Source organism: Neopsephotus bourkii, unplaced genomic scaffold (genome assembly GCF_033783945.1).
Source record: "Neopsephotus bourkii isolate Nb327-2 ecotype Australia unplaced genomic scaffold, CSIRO-AGI_Nbou_v1 NB_372, whole genome shotgun sequence".
NCBI lineage: Eukaryota > Metazoa > Chordata > Aves > Psittaciformes > Psittacidae > Neopsephotus > Neopsephotus bourkii.
In genome coordinates this window covers 321,731-338,456 of record NW_026900878.1, presented here as the reverse complement: position 1 = coordinate 338,456, position 16,726 = coordinate 321,731, and the positions used below count along the sequence as shown (strand labels likewise).

The window sequence follows — 16,726 nt, the reverse complement described above, 5'->3', positions numbered from 1 at the left end:
CATGAATGTCTGAATTAACATTAGTCTAAGGTAAAGATCGTTATCACACATGGTGCTAGGTAACATGACACTCATCTTGAAAATTAATGTACGAAAAGACCTTTATGTGATTCAGATTTATTTCTTTTTTTTTTTTTTTCTTAGCAAGTCAAGTTGCTCAGCAAGTGTCAGCTGTCAGGACACATTCAGATCTTAAAGTAGGAGAGTATTCAAGTTTAGAGTTAACTGAATCATGGACAAAAGAGAAGTGGAGTCAGGAATTCTCTAAGCATCAGGTAATTTATTAAGTATAAATTACACAAGCAGAATCTACAGTAAGTTAGGCTTGATCTGAAGTGGTTTCTTCCAATTATATCTTAACTTTTTCAAATTCAGCAAATTTGTGTTATTTGTATGTGAATTTTCAGGCAAAGCATGTGTAGGCGTTCTCAGCCTTTTCTGTTATAATCCCTTCTCCCTGCTTCCCCCCAACCCCTCCCCCTGACCCAGGTATCCTGCAGTAATGCAAGTATTTGTAATTTGTGCTTTTGCTCTCCAGTGTTTAGTAGTGGTTGATGAAATGTTTGAGGAACTCTGAAAAGTGAAAATGTTGTACTTAGTGGAGTTCAAAATCAGCATAAAAATAGCACATCATTTTGTTTAGAAACTTCTTATCTGTGATAATGTACAAGAAGTGAGTTTTCCTTTAAAAAAGAATTTGATAATATCCTGCTTTTATAACTGTTGCAGGTGCTTATGAGTTTATGAAGAACTATCTTTTTTGCCAAGGGCATGATGACACATAAGAGACACTAACTTGTTATGGATTTAATGGCATTTGTTCTGTGTGGTCTTGTTGCTGTTAGTATCATTTGTTTGTTGTATTTGGTATTTTGTTCTGGTGTTTTGGTTTTGTGTTTTTGTTTTTTTTTTCTCTAGGGATGTGACTAATGATATATATGTTGTGTGTGTGTCCCAAATACATCAGTCCTCCATACTCACACATACACACACACAACCTGCAGGCAGAATACTTTCTCAAGTAAAAAATGTCTTATTATTGCTTGTCCTCACCTTTTGTATACAGATGAATCAGAGGGATTTTTGCTATTACTGTCTAGCAAGACCCACAGAACACTTTCTTACTTCACTTTGACCTAATACAGCTTGAACTTTTCTTATACTGGCACTTGTTTTTTCTTTCATCTAGGTTCTGGTTATGACATGTCATGTTGCTTTGACTGTTTTGAGAAATGAGTATTTATCCCTGTCAAATATTAATCTTCTGGTGTTTGATGAGTGCCATCTTGCAATCCAGGATCATCCATACCGTGAAATTATGCAGGTGGGTTTCCATTGCATTATTGTTTACATCCTTGGTTGAGGAGGAGTCTGGGGAGAAGGGGGGTGTGGGGCGGGCCTGGAGAAGTGGGAACCATTTAAGGCACCTTTGCTACCAAGGAAAGATATCAGTGGAAAAATGTTTCAGCTGTTGTCATGAGTTAAGACTTCAGTAGTATTATGAGATACACTGCATTTTACAGTGGGGATAGAAGAAAAATCTGGCATTAACAGAGAAGATAAGTTATCTTTATAGAATCGAGAATTTTACAAATTCTTTGGTAAAATATTTGAGTTTGGAAAAGGGATGTACTAATCACTTGTACTTATTTTTAAAATACTGATTTCTGGAGATGTTTGTAGGGCTTCTTCTGGGATATTCTTGGCTTTATGTGGTATTTGGCTTATACAATGCAAGAAACCTGTATAATAGATGTCATTTCAAATCTCTCTTCAAGTTTATCAAGAGCATGTGTCTTTAATTTTTTTAGATGATACTTTAGCTTTTAGATGGTGTGGAAGTATTACGTGTTTTGTAGATGTGGCAAGGCTATTCTGTGTAATGCTAACTCTTTATATTTTTCCATGTTGTGAATATTTACCTTTCCAGATGTTTGCTGTTAAATGTTACTTAGTTTCTAGTTTAACTTCCAGTCAGTAGAATAGAAAATTGATTCAATGTTCAGTTCCTTTTTCCAACTAAGCATCTAAGTTTGCAGTCTATTAGCTTGATAGTAAGTTTGCAGGATAACTGTCCTAAGTTATTTCATTCTGTTTTACTGAAGATCTGTGAGGGTTATCCATCATGTCCTCGAATTTTGGGATTAACGGCTTCCATTTTAAACGGGAAGTGTGATCCTGCTGAGTTAGAGGAGAAGATCCAGAAACTGGAGAAAATTTTAAAGAGCAATGCCGAAACTGCAACTGATTTGGTTGTCTTAGACAGGTATGTTATACAATGACGACTTTTAAATTGATGTCTGCATTTTCATTTTGGATAGAGGAGTAACCCAGTAGAAGTATTTCCTCCTAAATTTTAGAAAATTCTGTATATGATACCATTACTTCACTTTAGGGTGGGGAGGGAATGTTAACTTGTGTTTTAAGAAACCATTGTTGACTGATTGACCTTGATACTCAGAGATGTTCCATAATTGCCAAGAACAAACCAAGCAAGCAGATAAAAAACAAATAAACCCCACAAACAAACCAAGGCACAGAAACAAACCAAAACGAAAAAAGAACAAGACAGCTAAAAAGAACCCCCAAGCCCCAAATAAACCAAAGAACCCAACCAACCAAAAAAAACAAACAAAAAACAAAACCCAACATGCTACCAGCATAAAAAACCACATTCCACAACACATTTTGAACTTGTAAAATTCACTGTCCTATGTTTATAGAGTAACTGGTTCATATTAAGTGTATGGCATAATATTGCTATTTAATTTAAAAAAATGTTGCAACATCCCACAGTACAAGGTGGTCTAATGCCAGAGAAGTTGTGTGATTCCACCCCACCAATGAGTAACCTGGGTTTATAGAGGCTGAAAGACAGTGGGAGATCAGAGGAAGTAATGAAAACAATATAGAAATACCAGAACAAGTGGGTGTTTTCAAAAACTCTGTTCTTACAGAATGTATAGTTCTGTGAATATTGTTTATGGTAAAGATGGTGGTAACGTGGTGATTTGTTGTAGGGGAAAAGCAGTGTGAGATGATTCATATGTAGCATGTTTTGTTGCACTAGCTGTGTTATGTCATCAAGTTTTGGACAAAATTAAAGATGGTTATTCTTTATGTTCTGGAACAGGTGTTTTGTGGCTGCTTTTTAAATGCAGTTTATAAACTTTGTAAAGAATTTTGCAGTTACAGCTCTTCCATTCAAGACTAGTAATTATTTTACTTGTGTAAGTGTATGCATAGACCTAATCTTATGTAGATTGCTTTTGTTTGGTATATCAAAAGAGTATACTCTGAAAAACCAAAAGTGAGGATGATTAAGTAAATTCAGTCTGGTTTGCTTTAAATTTTCCAGTATGTGAAGCTAAGATAATAATCTCCTTTTTTAGGGAGTGTATTAGAAATAACAGTATTTTAGAATTTAGTAGTTCAGTATTTGGTGTGGTGGTAGGTTTTTCTACTTTAAAAGCATTTAGCTGTGTACGTATTCATCATTATTAATTCATGGTGAGGAAAGAAATGTACTTGACTACACTTCATGTTGCTATTTGCTGTATAACCTTAACAGGCGAAATAGCTCTGACTTTCAGAAGCTGTATTTAACTTGATCTTTGCCCTCAATTAAGATATACTTCTCAGCCATGTGAGATTGTTGTAGACTGTGGGCCATATACTGACAAAAGTGGATTGTACGGAAGATTATTAAAGGAATTGGATGAAGCACTTATTTTTCTACATGACTGCAACATATCCGTACATTCAAAAGAAAGAGATTCTACCTTAATTTCTAAGCAGGTAAGAACAACAAGCTATGTGAAAAACCTGGGGAATAGAAATCTTATTACTGTTTTTCTTTGCCATGTATGTTACGTTACTGAAACTTTCCAAGCTAGCCATCACAGACTGAGCAAAAAGAATTCTGATGTTTGTGCTCACTAACAGGTGAGGTCTTTTCATAAATGAATGGGGCTTGAATGTCAACCGTTTATTAGAATTTCATCTAGTTTGAGATTTAGATTTGCTTAAGGTAGTAGAACAGTTCTGCACCCTGATGTATTGGGTCCTTATTTTTGAAGTCAGGTATTTTACATCTTTGTGGTTGCCTGTGACCTTTGAGTAATTCAGTCTAGAAGAGAAATTAATGCCTCAGGAAGTATTTGGAAAGAATGTGCCCAGGTATAATGAAAGATGATAAAGTAAGAATTGGGAAAACATTCCAGACATAGATCTAAACTTTCTACAATTGATCTTGGAACAATATTGACTAGTGCTACACCTTGCTGGAACGGAATTTGAACCTCTAGCTTTCCCCTAACTTTTTATGTGCTTGCCCCCTGTTGTCACACGAGATGGCAGATCCAGGAGGCATGGTGTATTGACCTGTCACACATGGGATCCGGGTAGCTTTTGTTTCCCTCTCAGGCTTTGTGGTTTGAAATTGCCTCCTGAGGTACAGCTATGTAGATACTTAAGCCTTTGTTCAGCAGGAAGTTTGTAGTGAGTCGTACTTCTTTAATAGTCCATGAGGAAGTTGGAGAATATATTTTTCTTCAGCCCGAAGTGTTCCAAAGTGTTCTTTAACATTCTTAGAAACCCACCACTCTTTATGCTGTCCAGAAAACAATTACTGGCCAGATACATAAGAAAGCCTGTTGCAGCTGAATGGGAAAAGCAAATCCTGCTTACTTTGTGCTAAATTTAAAATGCAAAAGGCTAAAATGCATAAGGAATGCTGGGAAGTGAGGGAAATCTTCAGAATTTGCATAATCCAGAAGAGTGGATTAAATGCTATGCTTCTAATGCACATAACCCTGTGTGCTTGTTTTCTGATCACGTAGTTCTCCAAGATGAAGGCACCCATATGAAGAAAAAGAAATCAGTTTTCAGTTTGAGGGGCCTTTTGTCTTGGCACTGGAGAATGTCAAGCCTCCATGTACAGTTACAATAGTTTAGATAAATTTTGCCCTTAAGTCTTATAGCCAACAAACTTCAGAGATGATAAAGAGGGTGATAACCTGTTCTTCCTCACAGAATGGAAGATAAAGCAGCAACTGAAACTATGAACCTGATGGATGTTACAGTTCTGTTGTAGTTCTTCTGTTGTAATAATGCATTCAAATCATAAGTCTTTTTAATGGTATTGTCAATATAAATTATCAACCCACTCCTGGATTCCCAGTTTATTGTTTAACCACTTAAACTTTGTGGAGGAAAAAACTTGCTGTCAAAAAAGATGTTGATGGTACTCAAGTGCCTATGCTGTTTTCTCTGAGTAGGGTATAGTTCTCTGGTTTTTCTATTCCATCCATACATACAATACCCTTGTTTTTTACCTTTGAGAGGCTAGACTTGCTGAGATTACCCTAAGGCCACTGTACAACTTTCTGGTTGGATACTTCTGAAACTCTGGCAACTATCAGTAACAAAATAAAAATGCCCAGTAAAGCATTAATTTTTTAGTTCTGTGTTAAATGTAAAAGTATTTCTCCTTTTTAGCATAATTATCTTAAAGTAAATTTAAAGTTACAATCTCTGCAAAAGAACTGCAAAATACTCTTTTAAGGTAGTGGGATTTTTGAGATTCAGAAATGTACAAAGTTTAAAGTTTAGCTGTAGTAATTTAAGGGGGAGGGGGGAAACTTGCTCCATTAGAAACAAAAGTTGCCAAGGTCATTTAAATAACAAAAGCAGAGTACTAAATATTCTTATAATAGAACAATTGTAATAATCCTTGCAGAGATTGTGCTATGTAAGAAACAAGATCCCAGTCTTAAATGAATAGTTCATGAATGTACTCCTTTGAACTGATATTTGAATTCATTTGTTGTAGATATTGTCAGACTGTCGAGCTGTGTTGGTTGTTCTGGGACCCTGGTGTGCAGATAAGGTAGCTGGGATGATGGTGAGAGAGCTACAGAAGTTTATCAAACATGAACAAGAGGAGCTGCACAGGAAATTTTTATTGTTTACAGACACTTTCCTAAGGAAAATACATGCACTCTGTGAAGAGCACTTCTCGCCTGCCTCACTTGACCTGAAATTTGTAACCCCAAAAGTAATAAAGCTGCTTGAAATCTTGCGCAAATATAAACCGTATGAACGGCAGCAGTTTGAGAGTGTTGAATGGTATAACAATAGGAATCAGGATAATTACGTATCTTGGAGTGATTCTGAAGATGATGATGAGGATGAAGAAATTGAGGAGAAAGAGAAGCCAGAGACTAATTTCCCATCTCCCTTTACTAATATTTTATGTGGAATTATTTTTGTGGAAAGAAGATACACAGCAGTTGTTCTAAATAGGTAAAGCTTTTTGTTTAAAGAAAAAAATAAAATCTTTTAAAGAAAGAAGAAAGGCAGACTCAGCTGCCAGCGTATGGATGTTAGTATCATAAGTATATAGGGAATTGTCTTGTATTTTCAGAACTTTATTTTAAAGTTGGTTTAGGAGATCATACTGGATCTACATAAAGAATAACAAAAAAATAAATCAGGCTGTGTGCATATGGGGTGGATGAGAAGAATATGTGTCTTTGAAAATTGTACTCACAGGCTTGTTTTGGACCTAAGTTAGTAACTTGATTCCTGTAGAAGACAACATATGAAACACTGTTTTTAGCCTATAAAATAGGTATACCCTGATTTGTTTTAACCAGTCTTTAAATTTATATTTGCAGTGGATGCTGGAAACGTCTCTAGCCTACCAAGTGCAGTGCTTCTGGAAACTTTACCATTACCTTACTGAATCACAGTATTATATGATCCAAGGCTACGGAAAATCAAATTTTCCTTGCACAAATATCTCTTAAGATTTATCACTACTACTTTAACAGTTGAAGTTTATAAAATGCTTATTCAGTCAAACACTAAGCACTTTCTTACAATCTCCACTGAGAAAAATGTGAACCCTAGAGTATTTGCCTATTTGCAGTACTGTAGTTCCTTATCAGTTCTTATTCCTGAATGTGATTTTTTTAGTTATGTATAACGCTTAATTGTTTAATGCTATGTTCCACAAACTACAGATGACATCTGATTTATTCACTTATCTTGATTTGGAGTTTTAATAGGTTTTTTTGATAGTGTGCTAAATGTCCTGTGAAGTTTGTTTATTGCATCCTGGATACCTCTGAATCTGACCCTGATGTTGCCTTTGCGCCAGAGTCAATAGTCATAGAGTGTGTAATATCTTCTTTGATTTGCAGACTTGCCTGTGCGTTTAGGGTTTTTTTGTGAGCTTCATCTTTTTTTCTTTGCCTTTTTTGCATTTATATATGTTTTTGTAAATATGCAGTATGAGGCAAACTAACCTATTCAGTTAAATGAACTTATTTTGTTAACAGCTCCTGAAGAAATAACATTCTTATAAACTTTTGCTGAGCTGAAAATGAATATTTCATTATCCTATGGGAGAGAACAGAACTGTGAAAAATTTTCTCCTGTTTATGAATGTGATTTAAACTATACTTTTTCCACTGTGCATTCTTTTAGACTGATTTATGCATGATGCTATATGCTAACTGCCATTGAACCTGACAGAATGTGATCTTTAGATAAAATCAGTAACCAAATTCCGCTGTCTATAAGCTTTAGACATTTTTGATGCAGGTTATTGGTAGCAAAAAATAAAACTTTGTGTAACTTTTTATCCAATTCTGAAATCTAGCTATAGCAGGCTTTCCTTTACCTCATGTAACACACCTGGACTCAAAATACCTGGCTGGTCAGCAGGCCTGCGTTGTTGGAATTAAGTCTGAAAGCCTTCAGTTAAGAACCTGACTGTAACCTCACTTCTGTTGAGTGGGTTTAGATCAAGGGCCTGTGCTGAATGTAACCATACTTACATTACATATAAAGGTGGAAAGACTGTCTTCATTGAATAAGGCAGTGAATAGTGTGTGAATTTGTGTATCAAAGCCACTCAAGCTTCCAGTAATCCAATATAGATTATGCAGAACTAAGTTAAAGCAGAAAGTATATTTTTTCTTAAAATATATTTATTATGGTAGTTATTAGAGACTAGAATCTCATTTCATGAAGTCTGTGATGACTGAGGAAGGGCAAAATTCATTGCATATATACTTAGTGGGAGAAATGGGTAGAAATTTTCTCTGAAGCTGTAATCATTGTTAATACCTTTCTTTAGAGATCTAGCAACAGCCACTGCACATATTGTAAATACTGCAAATTAGAAGGATAAAAAAATCAGCTTCATTATTACACACAACTGATGAAGTGGGTCATTTACTCTTTTATTTTGTGTACAGAGTTGACTTCTGGTGCCTATAAGCTCCTTTTCAGAAGAGGAAACATTTTATAAAGCAGAGTTTTTAATTTTCACTGCAGTGCTCCTCAACTCCCTTAGGGAGGCATCTGATAACAGAAGTTCTTTTATGCATTTGAAAAACAACACCTGTTACCTACCCCAATGGTACTTTATTAACCACAAAGTTGAAGTCTTGGGTGCTTCCCAAGAACTTGCCAAAGATGTGCAGAGAGAAATGTGTTTATTCAGATTTTTTTAATTGTCCATGTCTGTAATAAGTAAAATACAGTAAGAATGTTTGAGATGCTTAGTAGGTACTCAGACTGAAGCTATATGACTTGACAGAAATGCCATGTGGAAAAATAAATATATTTAAAAAAAAAAGGGGGTTTTGTCCGCTTACTAATCCATGCTTTCTTAGTATTTCTGTCTCAAGCCTAGAGTACATATGGAAATGTGAATTAGTTTAGCCTTGAACTAACAAGTCGCATGCATTTGAGTACAGGAGAATCCTTGTCTGCTTCCGTAAGGATGGCAAGCTGTTTGCCACTTTTCCATTCTCTGTACTCCCTGTCCATTCCAGTTTTAACAGATTGCAAAGGAATGAAGTGGTCAAGATGTTTTATGTTCCCATCAATCCTGATTAAAACGGAGACCAAGAAAGAAGAGAGACTTTGGTAGTTTCTGAGTATAGAAGGGGCAGGGAGAAGTTAGCCATTTGGTTGGCAGCAGTTTGCAGGGCAGGTGATAGACTGGCACAGTACCCATCTTTGTGTATGTGAGGCAGAACTGCTAGAGCTTTAACTGGGAAAGGTTTGAATTGCCACTGGAGCATGCAGAGGCAGCCTGTCCTTTGAACATGAGGAGCACTTGGTAAGGGACATAGTGGATGTCCTGTGGGCAATGTGGTGCTGGAATGCCTGTATTAAAATGTGCAAGGGATGTGCGTTTCTTTGTATGATCCCTTGATTTTTATTGGCTCAGCTGCTCAAAGACCTGTTACTTTTGAGAAATCCCAGGTTCTGTCCATGCTGAAAATTGACAACTAAGGATACCACAGTGTAATTACTTTGCACAATTATGCTTGTAAATTTGTAAATGCCTAGTTCTGGATTCAGTGTATTATTTACATGAGCAACCTTCTACCTTGTCTGTGAAATCAAAACACTGGAGAAGCTATGCTCTTCTACTTCCATAACCTGCAGAAGTACGTAGGGGAATAAACTGAGAGCGTGGCTGATCCTTACCTCCCTGATCAGTGTTCCTTTTGAAGAACTGGATTAAATCCTCCAACAGTAGATGAATTTGGGTTAATTTCAGAAGTAGTAAACATCTCACTGCGTAGGCTGAGCATCAGTCTTTAGAAACAGAGGTCAACATTTTGTCATTAGTATACCTGAACAGAATGCTTTTTAAGAAGAAAAACATGTATGTTTTAACCTAAAAATTAAAAACTTATATTGAGGAAACACGCTTTGGGTTAGAGATTACAGGTCTTTCTGCTAAAATTACTCATAATTTACAGAAAGTTAGATTAACTAAAGCAATTGTGAGTAGGGTGCTTTAACAAGGAGCCTTAGGGCTTGGGTTTTACCATTGTAGGTCTGAAATGTATGATATGTACATACTCGTGTATGTGTGCAGATCGTCTTTTATTCTTTGGACAATGGTTTTCACTAGAACTACTGTTTTTAAGGAAGGCTAAGGTCAGTTTGTGTTAGCACGGCTTAATTGGCATGCTTGCTTTCTTAATTTTAATGTAGATCTTGCAAACAAAATATTGTTTTTCATTTGCTGGGCTGTACAACTTCTAAAAATGCGCGTAATGCTTTTAGGTTGATAAAAGAAGCTGGCAAGCAAGATCCAGAACTGGCTTACATCAGTAGCAATTTTATAACTGGACATGGCATTGGCAAGAACCAACCTCGTAACAAGCAGATGGAAGTAGAATTCAGGAAACAGGAAGAGGTAACTTCAAGAAAAACAATTGAGTACTTCCAGCACCTTCTATTTTCCTTTTTTTTTTTTTTTTCATCAGCAAGCAGTGTCTAGGGTACAGTCATTTGAAGCCCAGGGGATACCCTTAGTTTAACAAATATGCATACTTATTGGAGATACAGGTGACTTTCATATTTAAGAAAACATAACATATTTAGGGATGTTGCTATGTCATATTACACAAGCAGAAATTGAAACTTCATATCAGATCATCAACCATCTATTTTTTTTTATTATTTTCTTCTGCATTGGGTTAGTAGTAGCCCAGTAATAGTGTAGTGAAAATGAAATTTATTTGCATTTTCAACAGTTAAGTTGGTTTTAATATTTATCTTAGCTAAAAATGAATTTGGTGAATCATTAAATGATATAAAGCCCCATGATTTTGACATCATTTAAAGCATTCACAGTATTTTGAAAGCAAATGCATTTATCGTGTACTCCTGGCTGGGTTGTCCTTTTGACTACTCCATTTCCCCCAAACCTTTCCTTAACATCGGTTAGTAAGTAGTATAAATATCAGAAGTACCAGTTCTAGAATATGCTCTACTCTACCAAGACTGTTTTGACTTCAGAAATGGTTGGGTCCTGAAAGCAGCATTTTATTTTTTTTTTTAATATTACGAGTGAAAGATTGTAAATAAATACGTGGGATGTTATCCATTGTTTAATGGCTGTAGTAGCTTCTTGGACTCATGTAATTGCACTTACCAGATTTCATTCCTAGAAATCTGCCTGTTCTGATAAATAGTCTTGCTGTGTTTCTGGAAAGCGTTTTTTCTAACAGTATTATATCTGCATATTTAGACACATTTTTGGAACATCTGGTCCACTTTGTTTTTATTGGCTTCTGATGCATCTGATGGTGGAAACAGATCTCAGACTAATCTCTCAAATGTCTTCATTATTTTTTCAGGTTCTTAGAAAATTCCGAGCGCATGAGACCAACCTACTCATTGCTACTAGTATTGTAGAAGAGGGTGTTGACATACCAAAATGCAACTTGGTGGTGCGTTTTGATTTGCCCACAGAATACCGTTCCTATGTGCAGTCAAAAGGAAGAGCTAGAGCACCAATTTCCAATTACATTATGTTAGCAGATACAGACAAAATCAAGAGTTTTGAAGAAGATCTGAAGACATACAAAGCAATTGAGAAGGTATGAGGTTAAAGGGGTGTGCCTATTCTGGTTGAATATGTCACAGTATTTTTATAAGGGAGAAAGTCTCTTATGTTCTGTTTTTGAAATGTTAAGATCCTCAGAAACAAATGCTCAAAATCTGTTGATACCAGTGAAACTGAAACTGAACCCATTGTTGATGATGATGATGTATTTCCACCCTACGTGTTGAGGCCAGATGAGAACAGTCCAAGAGTTACTATAAACACTGCTATTGGACACATAAATAGGTAAGAGGCATATTAATGTTTTACTCCTTATCTTTGAATAAAAACTTTTGTAGTCTGTTTCACATAGGTTGGGGAATTGTACACATTTCCTCTTAGGAATCTTAGACTTGTAAAATAGGTAGGTTGGAAAGGACCTTGAAGAACTTCATGATATCTTCTCTCCTAGAGAAAGTAGTCCCAGTGGTTTGAAGGGGTAATTTGCTTTTTGCCTCTTTATTCTACAGAGGTTCTTGCTCTGATGATAGATGTAGCAACATCAATTCCTGTTTAACTTAAAGCTGTCCTGAAAATGTTAAGTTTAAAAATGGGTAGTAAGATTATTAGGGTGGGTTTGTTGTTTTTTTTTCTCTTGAGAATCTAGCTTAAAATAAAAATCAAGTGTCTTGTTAAAACTGTAATAAGATCTTCCAGTTCTAATATTTGCATCTTATGTCATAGCAATCTGTTGTCATACATAAAAACAAATATACAGTAAGGTGAACTTACCAGAAGTCCACAAGACAGGATGGTATGCTTCCATGTGAGCTAGCCAAATGTCATCTTTGTAAGCCCATGGCATTTAGAGGATGTCCTCAGTGACAGGAAAAGTTAAATGTTATGACACTTCAAAAAAGGCAAGGAAGACGACCCAGGGAGCTGCAGACTGCTCAGTTTTACCATAGTCATATGGAATATTATGGACTGAGTCCTTATGGAAGTACTGTCCAGGCATGTAAAAGAAAAGAGGGTTGGCAGCAGCCAGCAGTTTTATTAAGGGCAGTTTTAGCCTAACCAGCTTTATTTTCTCCTGTGTGATGAAGTGACTGACTCTAAGATGGTGAAGCACAGTGAATGTCATTTACTTAAGTAAAGCTTTTGATGCAATTGCCATAGTACCTTAGTAGCCAAATTATTGAGGTGCAGACCATTACGGTGGACTGCCTGGTAAATAAAACCTGGCATAGCAGTCAGATTTGAAGGGTGTAATGGTAAATGATTCAAAAGCTAGCTGGTAGCTGGTCATATGTGGCATTATTCATGGGCCATTAAGAGGTTCAATATGGTATAACATTGAAATGTTTGCAGTTGATGCCAAGCTGGGAGAGGAGGAAGTGGGTGCAGTGGAGAAAAGGCTACCATTTAGAGGGAGAGCCATGACAAATAGGAGGAATAGGGCAGCAGTAAACTCAGGAGATTAAACAAGTGCAAATTCCGGGACCTGAGATGGAATAGTCTTGTACATCGTTGCAACCTTGAAACCACCTGGCTGGACACTAGCTTTGTAGTAAAGGACTTGGAAGTCTTCTGCGCAGTAGTGTAGAATATAAATTAGTGTACCCTTGCAGTGTTCATTATGGCCTGAAGTCATCTTCTAGCATTTACACCAGTAAAACAATGTTCCACTGAAATATGTTTAGGTTTCAATTTGCAGGTTTTGACGAGTTGTAAAATGTTTTGTCAACTTAGGTACTGCGCTAGATTGCCAAGTGATCCATTTACACACCTAGCTCCTAAGTGTAAAACACGAGAACTACCTGATCATACGTTCTATTCTACTCTCTACCTGCCAATCAACTCACCTCTTCGAGCTTCAATTGTGGTACGTATCTGGGGAAAGAAAAGCATGGAACTAAGTGAAATATGTTGGTATTGATGTCTGTGCTGTTTCTAGAATTCCTGTCATTGTTATTTATGTAAATCACTTTTTCTTTCCCTGTATTGTGCTCTAACTGTATTTAGATCACTGTTTTAATCTGTTTTCAAGTAGTTACTGTTTATTCCAAAGGCAAAAATATTTAGATATTCTTCTAAGTGCCTTTTTTCCCCACACATTTATGTAAGCTTTATAGAAAAATGTCCTTTATTGCTTTTGATCAATAATTTGTTGAGTTCTTGTTATTTTGTAATTCTGGCTTCTGTGAAAAACAGCATAAGCCTGAATATCTTCACAAAACTGTTGTCAATGTATTTTTCAAAAAGTCTTGCTTGCCCAATATGTTTTTGTTAAATTAAACTAAACAAATGTATAATAAGTAATGCGCTAACTGAAGTTTTTAAGACTTATTTAAATGTTTATAGGGTCCTCCAATGAGCTGTGCAAGACTGGCTGAGAGAGTTGTAGCTCTTATTTGTTGTGAAAAACTGCACAAAATTGGTAAGAACTGGAAAAACAGTACTTCTTTGGTAAAGAATATTTTATAATTGAGAAATTGAACATGGAACGGGTGTTATGCATATACATGCATTTCTGTCATAGCCTTCTGCTATAGTTTCCTTTTCTTGCCTTGTTTTGCAGTACAATCTTGTTACTAATTTAGCTTACACCTTGTAAGCTGAAGTTAGATTTTCCGGGGGGGGGAAGCTTGTTATTTAATGTATCTTGTCTTAAGCAGCAAATGTAACATTAATATGAGATGTGCAGATTTTGACATTGAATGTACCTAATAGAGGGGAAATTAGTTTTGTTCTCTACATGATGCTGATTATAGGTCAGAGACTATATCCTGCAGCCAAAAAATAACTTTTTTTTTTTAATTGTAACAAATTAAATCATGGAATACACCACCCTACATTTATTGTATTCTCTACTGTATCTTAAGTCATGTTCCAAAAACAGGAATTGCAGGATTACTTCAGCTCTCTTGTCTCTAGTAAGTGTAATGCAGCATATTATTTTTTGTGTGTGTGTGTGGCATTATTTATGAGTGTTTTGATGAAGTACAGAAACTTTTACGTATCTTTAAAAAAACAAAAAAATTAAATCTCTAGGTCTGGGGTTTGTATTTCCTCCCTCACCCCCCCAGTTAAATCTTTTGATCACTAAATTCATATCAACAAATGTAAAATACCAGGGTAGCACAACTCAGTATTGAGAGTGAACATTTAATGGTAGTAACACCCTTTTTAGAATGATAGATGAATATAACTGTTCCATCTTTCTTGGCATAACTCCATGTGAGTGATTTTTTAGATAGGTATTTCAGTCCCTGGTTGTTCTCTATGGGCAAAAATAGTTTTCTTTGGAATTTTCATTAAATTTTACTTAAAATTTCAGAGGGTTTTTACCATAAATGAGTGGGTATTTTTGGTTTGGTCCCATGTTGTTGTCATCCCCCCTGCCCCGAAATTCCATCTTTATCACGCTTTTGTCAAAGTAACACATTCTGAGCCTAGCAGTAGTAAGTGTATTTTAAAACCTTAGGTGAGGTGTTCTTGCAGGCAATCATATCTGCTGTGTAGGATCTGAAAGTACCAATATTTGATTGTTCATAATGCTTTTTCTTTCTACTCTTTCATAATATTCAGGTGAACTGGATGATCATTTGATGCCAGTTGGTAAAGAAACGGTTAAATATGAGGAAGAGCTTGATTTACACGATGAAGAAGAAACCAGTGTTCCAGGAAGGCCAGGCTCTACAAAACGGAGACAGTGCTATCCTAAAGCTGTTAGTATCTCTCACTTTGATCAAACTGCCAACTCTTAATCTTCTCAGATAAGAATCTTTTACAAATCTTGCATTTATAGTGGAATACTTTACATTTTTATCTGCATGGAGACTTACACTGTTAGCTGTATGGGCTTACAGACAATATGCTTTGGAAGCATGCCTTAAGTTCAAAGAATGTATGCTTTCGGTAAAACTCACTGACTGTATTTGCCTAGTATAGAAATAACTGGGAGGAAAAAATGCCGTGCATTAAGAATCTGTGAAATCTCTAAGTTATCTGGTAAATATACAACAGCAAAGGAAGAGTTACTGGCTTTTTAGACAAAGAATTGAAGATTGAAGGAGATGCACAGGGGGTCGAAGTTGTGGGTTTTGTTTTGGTGACTTTACTGGTCAAACACAACTTCAGAATTTCATGGAGAACCAATAGCCTTTGCTCACCTGTAGAAATGTCAGCGTGTGTGTTCACAGTAGTAGGCTACAAAACTGTTTGTATGTTCAAATGCAGCCTCCACTTATGGTGATAGACCTTAAGTAATTCCATTACTGGCATCCTCCATGTCCTCCAATTTTATTAGTAGTTTAAATAATTGCTTATTAGGAAAGCTTAGGAAAGGATACCATGGCATCATATTACAGAGGGAATGACAGATGAGAAAACTTTTTCTTGCAAGACTTCACAAACAGTTTAAATCTTTGCACAATGTTTCTTAGTGCTTCTTGTTACAAGGCCTTTCTCAGTCCTTTTGCCTTACTAGTGATTGTTAGAATAGGGGTGACTAGTAAAATGCCTGGTCATGGTATCTCTCCTTCAGAGGAGTTAATTTGTCAAGTGATGCTTCATTCTTTCTCATTTATTTTTCAATACAGAATCCAAGAATACTTTCCGTTGCTTTTGTCCCAACTTTTCACATCTGGAAAAGAAGCTTTGGCAAATGTTTAAGGTCGATAAGATCCTTTTGGGCTTAATATAGTTATTAAACTTATGAGTAATTTTCCATTAAGCCAAGGCCGTAGTTTTGCAACCGTATAACTTTTAAAATATAGGACATGTATTGCAATTTAGTTTTTAGATGAACGGGAGGATCCGTTTGGGGACATATGAAGTAATGAACTTCCTACCAAACACAAAGCATGATTTCTTAAGGTCTATGACAGATACAAGCAGCAGAGTTTAAAGTATTGTGGCTAGCTAGAATTGTTAATAGAAAACTTACATGGTGTAGTGCCTGGGCAAAGGAGCAATGTATCAGGTCATGCTTGGGTGCTTGTCCCAAGTGTAACAAAAACATTTTGATACTTTTAAACAGTTCTGCTGAAAAAAAACCAAAATAAATCTGTGTTAATGAAGCTGTAAGTTCAGCCAGACTTGTATGAAGATTGAATTACTGGGATGTAGGTGTTTCCTGTGCGTACTTTTTTCTCTGCTCTTAAGGTGTAAAGAACATTGATCGTAAAGCGCTCCAAAGTTACTGGCTAAATATGGAAATTGGCATCAAAACTTCAGTTGTGTTTATGGTGAAGTGCTGCCTGTGTTCTACAGTTAGACTTGTATTTCTAACACAGGATGGATGTAGAGAAAGTTTAGAGATGAAATAGAATCACCTCCTGGCAAATAGGG

General features: G+C 36.0%; 1 protein-coding gene across 7 annotated transcripts in view; it reads left to right on the top strand.

The window, feature by feature from the left end:
• The window catches only part of DICER1 (dicer 1, ribonuclease III), a 66,423-nt gene that overhangs the window by 27,947 nt on the left and 21,750 nt on the right, over positions 1-16,726 (top strand). For 6 of the 7 annotated variants that reach the window (XM_061348867.1, XM_061348869.1, XM_061348866.1 and 3 more), the window contains 11 exons: positions 145-275; positions 1,190-1,324; positions 2,106-2,266; positions 3,630-3,798; positions 5,834-6,306; positions 10,105-10,237; positions 11,184-11,426; positions 11,523-11,677; positions 13,124-13,256; positions 13,736-13,811; positions 14,963-15,102. In XM_061348867.1, the coding sequence (XP_061204851.1) occupies positions 145-275; positions 1,190-1,324; positions 2,106-2,266; positions 3,630-3,798; positions 5,834-6,306; positions 10,105-10,237; positions 11,184-11,426; positions 11,523-11,677; positions 13,124-13,256; positions 13,736-13,811; positions 14,963-15,102 (1,949 nt within the window). Of the gene's footprint in view, positions 1-144; positions 276-1,189; positions 1,325-2,105; positions 2,267-3,629; positions 3,799-5,833; positions 6,307-10,104; positions 10,238-11,183; positions 11,427-11,522; positions 11,678-13,123; positions 13,257-13,735; positions 13,812-14,962; positions 15,103-16,726 lie in introns of those variants that run through there. The other variant, XM_061348873.1, reaches the window with a different exon arrangement.